The sequence below is a fragment of the Sinocyclocheilus anshuiensis genome, unplaced genomic scaffold (genome assembly GCF_001515605.1).
Source record: "Sinocyclocheilus anshuiensis isolate Anshui unplaced genomic scaffold, SAMN03320099.WGS_v1.1 scaffold351, whole genome shotgun sequence".
NCBI lineage: Eukaryota > Metazoa > Chordata > Actinopteri > Cypriniformes > Cyprinidae > Sinocyclocheilus > Sinocyclocheilus anshuiensis.
This window is the reverse complement of record NW_015552551.1, coordinates 283802-292041: the sequence shown is the minus strand read 5'-3', so window position 1 is coordinate 292041 and position 8240 is coordinate 283802. Positions and strand designations below refer to the sequence as shown.

General features: G+C 39.1%; 1 protein-coding gene across 2 annotated transcripts in view; it reads left to right on the top strand.

Moving 5' to 3' along the window:
• The window catches only part of LOC107664410 (multiple epidermal growth factor-like domains protein 9), a 108829-nt gene that overhangs the window by 9455 nt on the left and 91134 nt on the right, over positions 1-8240 (top strand). For both annotated transcript variants that reach the window (XM_016454971.1, XM_016454970.1), the window contains exon 2: positions 5377-5575. In XM_016454971.1, the coding sequence (XP_016310457.1) occupies positions 5377-5575 (199 nt within the window). The remainder of the gene's footprint in view (positions 1-5376; positions 5576-8240) is intronic.

The window sequence follows — 8240 nt, the reverse complement described above, 5'->3', positions numbered from 1 at the left end:
GAACTACAAACTTTCCAGTGATGTCTGTGAGAAAGATATATTCACTCGACAAGCTCGAGCATCTGCGCCGCCGCACGCTCAATCCACTCAGCGTGCTTTGTTTATCAGCTCGCGCACATCAGCTATACAGGCGTTAATACTGAATGTTTAACGTTATATTCATTGCATACATATACTTCGTAGTAGACATCCTTAACTCCTTTCTGCTGTCTTTTGTTCTGTTGTTGGTGTTTCTTTGTCTGAATATGGCACTTATCACATGCTGTGTGGTATTGGCGTTTGGTATCGGGGCATTTTAACGAGTACGAGTACAGGAGACCAGTATCGGGCCCGATACCGATACCAGTATCGGTATCGGTGCATCCCTAATTATATGTATTCTATCTGCTCCATAAATAATTCTAGATACCTTATCAGAATTGTTTAAATGTGTAGAATCCACATAAGCGTATTTTTCATCAACTGGTCAAAATTTACGTCAGGGCATGCAAATTCGATCCGTTTATTTGGCCAGACAAAAACTGCTCACAGGCTGAATGTAAATGTAACTATCTGTAAATTCACTCTCTGACACTAGGTGGCACTTATGGAACAGGAGAATTAGAGCTGTTTCCCGTAACCTCCGTGTCCAAAGCATTGCGATAAGAACTACTGTTACTTAAAACTTTGCTTTATGCTGGACAGTATTTATTTATCCTGAGTTGTTCAAATCGTGGCAATCGAATACAGTTTTAATGACAGTTATAATATAAAACAGTAATACTAACTAATCGTTTCATCCCTATTTTGAACCTACAATCCATTCGGTAACAAGCTGGGACTTAGGCCCTGTCCCAAATGGCACCCTAAACCCTCGCGGTCTTCCTCTGAGTCCGCACTTTCGTGATGTAATGCCGCTTTGACTGTCGGGTAGAAGTCTGCTGCGGAGCTCGCCCCAGTGCGGGCTCGGCAGAAGTGCGGATCAAGGGCGCATAACGGCCACAAAGGAGGCACTCGCAAGCACCCTTCTGAATGCTAAAATGCCGAATAGGACACTCTACGGTCTCGTGGACTTAACGGACACACGCACGCGGCGGCCATTGTAAGTCCGTAAGTCCGCAAGTGCACATGAAGTGTTCCATTTAGGACAGGGCCAAAGTTGTAAATAAGTGTACTAATTCTGAGCCACACCAATTCAGCAATATCATTTGACACTCATCTATCATTTACCACACCTTTTTGTGTTTTTTTAGCTAGCTTATAAGTGTCTTATGATTTTTTTGTTTTTGTTTTTTTTTAGAAGATTAGTTTTCTTACTAAACGTGACCGTATGAAAGTGTTCATGTATTTTTCTTTTCTCTGTGAGATGAAGCCAGAGTTCTCACACCCTCAGCGGTGCCACACAATCTGGCATGTGGGTGGCAATGAAGAGTAACAGTGGCCCCATCACCCATAACACCATGCTGCTCACCCTGAGGGTCAGCATGTCGTCCCATGGGCCCATACACTCATTACCGTTATGTAAGTGTCCCGTAAATTTCTTATGTAGCTATGCCAAAGCTACTGAATCTGATCATGGGAATTTGTCCAAACATGTTCTGATTATGTGTGACATCCCTGCATATCACAAACAAGGGTTCATCTTTTTTGGAAACTATACATCTGATGACAAAATTTGTCACTGTCTACTTTTCATTAAGCATTTTAGCATTGATGGTACCTTAAAAAAGTTGTTAGTCTTCGTTCAAGTAAGACTAATCAAGTAGTAATGATGCAACAACAAGTTGAAACTGCAACAAATTTGATTCCTTTTTATACAAATTATGATTACAGGGCAGATTAGTGATTAACAAAGACTTTTTTTAATGGTTTCTTGCACAATACTATGTTATTACCTCAAAAGACATTTACCATAACCGTTCAGGGAGTTCAAAGATTTGTAGAAGCAAGCCAAAATGGCATGGTTGCTTAAGCAAATGTGTTTTTATCTCACGTTTGGTTTTGTTAAAACTATTGGTTAGGTTTAGGGTTGGGCTTAGTATAGGTTTACATCATTTTCAAATGTGACTCACTGGACATTTAATTTACGAATTGCTGTGATATATACAATACCCAATGTAATAAAACGTTGCCAGATTCAGGGCCATCTGTTTCAGATAAAACTGAATGTGCTTTTAGCCCCACTCATTGGACATTTAACTTTTAAAATGTCATGAAACATGCATGAAGCAACATAATATAATTTTGCAGAAAATGTCACCATAGGCACATATTTCCAATGAGCCTGGGTTGAATGAACAATAGTTCAAATATGTACATGTACTGTATGTTATTTTTTGAGAAAGTCTTTTTCTCGTCTTTGATTTTTCAGACTTTAAGTACATGGTGCAGTGTGTGAATTAGCACAGCTAATAACTTCATTCACCATCTCTTTGTCAGCTCATCGATCAAGATGAGTCTTTAGCCACTTTCACTGTCAACCTTCATTTTACTGTCTGGAGCTAACCTGCAGTTTGCCATTAAGGTGTTGAAGATGGTAACTTAATGTCTATCCATATTGCAACAGTGAGACCCTCATGCAGACATTTGAACCTAAAAAAGGTTCAGATTTATTGTAAAAAAATAAAATAAATTAATTAATAAACTAATAAACAGATTTGGAGCAGGAATTTCCAAGAAGGTGCCAAAGGGGAATTTAGGTCAGTGCTCCCAGCCCTGTAAGATATAGCTGGTAAACGAAAGCTTTAATCCTTATTCAACCAGAACAAAGCTGTGACCTTTATGTTTGTGTAAAAAAAGCCAGTACCTCATTGTCAGTATCTTGAGCTGACTTCATTTCCTGCATTCTCAATGGATAGTCAATAAGCGAGGATCACCTTGTCAATGTCCTACCACAAACACTCAAAAGTCTTGTTTCAGCATGTTTATGATTGTGTAAAGCAGACAGGCGCTTCCATCCTTATGGCCATAAAGACCATCACACTACCGTTCAAAAGGAGTCAGTGAGATTTTTTTGATGTTTTTAAAAGATGTCTGTTATGCTCACCAAATTTGCAAAATATTTTATCAAAAATATAGTAAAAAATAATATTGTGAAATATTATTACAATGAAAAACTGTTTTCTTTTATAATATATTTTAAAATGTAATTTATTTCTGTGATGGCAAAGCTGAATGTTCAGCAGCCACTACTCCAATCGTCAGTTTTACATGATTCTTCAGAAATCATTCAATTTTGCTGATTTGGTGCTCATTTGTTATTATTAATGTTAAATACAGCTGTGCTGCTTAATATTTTTTATGGAATTGTTTAGACATTTTTTCCCAGTATATTTTTGATAAATAATAAGTTCAAAGGAACAGCATTTATTGGAAATAGATGTATTTTGTAACAATGTAAACATTTTTACTGTTGCTTTTGATTGATTTAATGTGTCCTTAATGCATCCCTGCATTAGTATGAAAAAACCTCACTAACCTCAAACTTTTGACCGGTAGCGTATCTATATTTCTGTTAAATGATGCCTGCCCTCACGGGACTGTGAGAAGTAGGCTAGGAGTGAATCTTGTAAGACGATACAAGACAGATAAGATGGATACTTGTAATTGTTCCATTTAAGAGACAAGTAAAATGTTTTCTTTTTGACTTTGTCTGGCAGAGCTCTCCTATTGTGTAATCTGATCTTCAGCAAGGTCACCTCTGATTCAGATCAGATTGCCACCAGTCAGCTATGGGAACTGTACACGCTGAGAGCTTCTGCTAAATATATCACAGCGCTCCCATTTCTCTCACTGCGTCAGTGCACATGTGTATATGTGTGTGCTTTTCCTCTGGGAGAAAGCATCTGCTTCCCTTTTACCCAGAAAAAAACACAGATGCACTGTATTTGAACACTGCACGAATGTGATGTATTTTCTCATCAGATAAGCTCTGGGGTTGCTACAAAACACACTAATATTACAGCACAGGCAGAAGAATGGTGCTTTAATAATGAGGCTTCTTTGTTCTGATCAGTTATAGACTTCTGGGAGCAAATCATTTCTCTGACAGCCTCTCGGTGACCTCTGTATTATTGCTGATCGTATTAGATGTGTAAGATTCCTGCTGCTGTAGGTGCTGGAGGCTTTTGAGTTACTGAGCAGGCTGTTTTTATAAGAAAAAACTGTTTACAGAGGTGTTAACGCACACAGGATAGAACAGCTTGTACTGCGAGAGCTGATAACAGGACGGGCCAGGCTCAAGTTCTCTCTAAATCCTACAAAACATTCCTTGAAACAGTCCTTGAAGGCAGTAGCCAAGTACAGGCTGTATTCATCAAGCTAGTGTATTTCTCAGTGACTACTGGTTCAGTGGACCCCTGGAGGTGCAGTTGCCTCACTGGCTATGAAATGTGCACTTTCCATATCATTTCCATTAAGTGCGATACTTGAATTATAATGTTGCTGTTTTGCTCATACAGTTGCTATGAGAGATTTCATTGCCATATTTTCTGTTCTCGTTCTATTCCCCTACTGTGACAGCACTGAAAAAGTGGCAACCTGCAGCTTTGAATAAATTCACACTTTCCTTTGTGCCATGTTCCGATGATAAAAAATGTGTAGGGGGCCAAATGAGATTGTGCTTTACCACTACCACTTACTGATTGAATCTCTTGCTAAAATTCATACTGTAAGCATTAAAGGGACATTCAGGCTCGGCCCCTCAAGGCTCTGCAGTTTCAAGCATTTTACTAATAATAGCAACAATAATATATCTAGTGGTTTTAACCCATGCAAAACATTAACAAGTACATTTAAAAAAGCAATAACAAGCAAAACTATATAGGCTAACGACAAGCACAGTGACTGTCTGCACAATGACTGCACAAATGATCTTTTACTCAACCTCATGTCTTTTGAAACGCGTATGACTTTATTTCTTTCATGGAACAAAAAAGGAGTTTGATCAAATAGTGACCACAGCTGTAAAGTGAAATTTTCATTGAACAATGACTTCAGTTTCAGTCTGTTCTTCTCACAACATAAACAATTTTTGAGAGTTCTCTGAGTTCGACAGAAGAAAGTCATACGTTCAGGTTTAGTATGACATTAGAATGAGTAATTGATGACAAAATTGTAATTTTGGGTGAGCGATACCATTAATAAACAAACGCTATGCATCCATGCTGATAGTTGTCAGTATATGAAGACCAAGACCACTGGGACACAGAAGAACCAGTGAAACATTAGAAGAAAAAAAAACCTTACTGAGTTCTCTTTTTAACACCAGTGTTCTCTCACATGACTCATTTCGGCATCTACTCAGAAAAATTGTCACCAAGATGTTAAAATCTTACAGTTTTTACATTAGAAAGAAAGGCTAACATGTTGTTAATCTCTCTTCTCTCTCGCGCACAGGACATCAGTGCAACTGTACTGCTGAGGGTTCAGAGGACCAAGATACCTGCGACTCTGTCACAGGTCAGTGTGTATGTCTAACTGGATACACGGGTCAGCATTGTGATGAATGTGCCGATGCGTATTTCACCAACGGGACCGGTGGCTGCCAGGCCTGTGACTGTAACTCCTATGGAGCCGTGAATCAACTCTGCAATAGGTGAGTATCTGCTCTTCTCACATCAGTCACATCACCCTTGTTTCATTCAGAACTATGGGTATCATGATGACTTGGTGGAACATTTCCTCAGCAACCTCTTTACAACAGAATGTAGGAATAAAAGTATTTAATAGGACTGTTTGTTCCCAGCTTTATAATATATTCTTTAAATGTCACGTGCAGTGTCATGTACTGGCCAAAATTCAGCATGCTAGAAAATCTTCACTGATCTGAACTATGAGCTGTGTGTCTTTGTTGTCTGGTAGCATTTCATGTTTAATTTCCCATGTCTGTCTGGTTCTGGCTCATAGTGTAAAGCTGTACTCACCGTATGTCTCATGTTTGTCCTTAATTTGACATCTGCATGAATGCAGTCAGCAGGCATGGAGAGATCGCTCTCTGCACTACAGTAGAGTGGCTGCTGGATTTTCCCTATCCCTCAACTTTGTCAGCTTCCTGCCAAACTGCTGCAATCATGTCACACTTATTGTATCATCATAACAAGATGTCACCTGTCAGCCATTTCTCAGTGAACCTCTTTATGATACTTGTCTCTGAGTAACCTTCCCCGAGTACATTCCGCTGCATGTATCCTGTGTGAGCATGTTTGTGGGTGTGTCATAGTGTCATACCTTGTCTTTGACTGTGTTATTTTGTGCACCGGTTGTTTGTATTAGACTGTAGGAATACAGTTAGGCCACAGAAACCTAATATTGTCATAGCAAACCACCACACATTCTTAGAAATGTGACACTGTTTAATTCAAAGCGATACACTTCATCATATAACATAACCAACAGAACATTATAAATATTTGAAGGCTCTATCTATCTGTCTATAGACCTATCTGTTTGTGTGTATATCTGTCTGTCTGTATGTCTATCACAGCATCCACAGTGAACTTCATGTTTGTTTTATGCTCCACACTCACAGTAATAACTCAAACACTTGTTAATGTCTTCTCTGGTGTCTATACATGCATGTGCATGTAGTGTACTAGTATGTTGACAGTTTCTCTCTATGTACATAGATATGTGTGTGTAAAGCAAAGGCAAGTGTAAAGTTAGTGACTCCACACACTGAATAATTATAGCTTTCCCAGATGGAAACGGAATAGCCGCAGTCGTGTGAGAGTCAGCCATCCGCTTGTGTTTGTTTTGGAGTGGGCTCAAAGACTGCTGCCCCCCTCTGCTCCCCCTGACATGGAGAAAGGCATCATAATTCACAGCATTCCCACTCCCTCACCGAACACTGGCTGTAGAGAGCTTCCATTACAGTACCCAATCTGTCATTCATAAAGTCCTGCTGTGTCTGTCATGTTTGAGTAGTATGTGCTTTTTAGGGTAAGATATATGCAATTGGGACAAGCGCGAAGAGTCTAAAATGTGAAGATATTCAAGAAAATTGCATTTTAATTAGTTTGTATTCTGTATTTAGGGTGCAAAGATCACAAGGTGATATTTAGAAATTAGATGCTGCAACTCTTGCAAGTTAGCTAGCATTGTTACTGTGTGTGTGAATGTTTGTGTCATTTGCTACATAGTGATTAATGAGTCCATGCTGAGAATTACATTGCCACACTTAATCATAGATCACGACATCCATCAAAATACAGAATAAAAGTGACAGGTCATTAGCCCAGGGTGCTATAGATGTATATTTCATGCTGTAAGCTTTCATGCTACACACACAGGCATACAAGACACCCTAGCAGCCCCACACTGAGTAGGGGCCCTGACCCTAAATGGGAGGGGGGCAGTCATAGCAGTATGAGCCCATTTTATTATGGTTAAATTTGCTATGTAGAACTATTCTGCTTCACAAAGATGTCACATAAACCATCAAGTACACAATATGCAGCCTAAATGTATTTACAGTAACAGCAAACAATAAATGCATCACACATTTGAATGTTTATTATTGATTCAGACAGAAAATGAGAGCTGTGCTGATTGACATGTCCGAGAGGCAGTGTGAAGACAGCCTTTGTCAGTCCAACTGCATCCCTGTGAAGCAAAGGAAAGATTAGAGAACAGCGTTCCATTCTAGAATTGTGTCCGCCTTGTTTGTATCATGTTTTTTTGAGTGGTTTAGCATTTACATCTCTTGAGCACGACATCACTACTTGTGAATATGGCCCCATCACATGGTTCGTGGGGGAGGGGGAGCCTACACTACACAAGTTGTGGTTACACTCCACAAGTCTAGATGTTACCATATGACTAAGAAGCTGTGTCTAGTTGAAGCTCTGCATTTGCGGACTGTTGGCAAACAGCGTATTATTGACCAGTAGCTGCTGGAAATGTTGCTCTTTGTCTGAACGCACCACTTCACTGGCTCCCTCTTGTCATATCAATAAGTCTTTTATATCTTGGCCATTAGCCTACATCAGGACTTAGACATTTTCTAGACATATAGACATTTATTTTTAAGTAGGTGTTGGCATAAATACTTTTTGTTTTTATATCTTCATTTTTATTAGGGCCAAATAGTGACACAGAATCACAAATCAATTTGATTCACAAGCTCTTGTTTCTATTTGATTCTGATCTTGATTCAATTCGATATTAGTTCATTTGGATATATGAGGTACAGTACATACATTTTTCATAAGGAAAAAAGGTCTCTCAACTAACTAAATAGCTGTATATTGTAGGGATGTCGC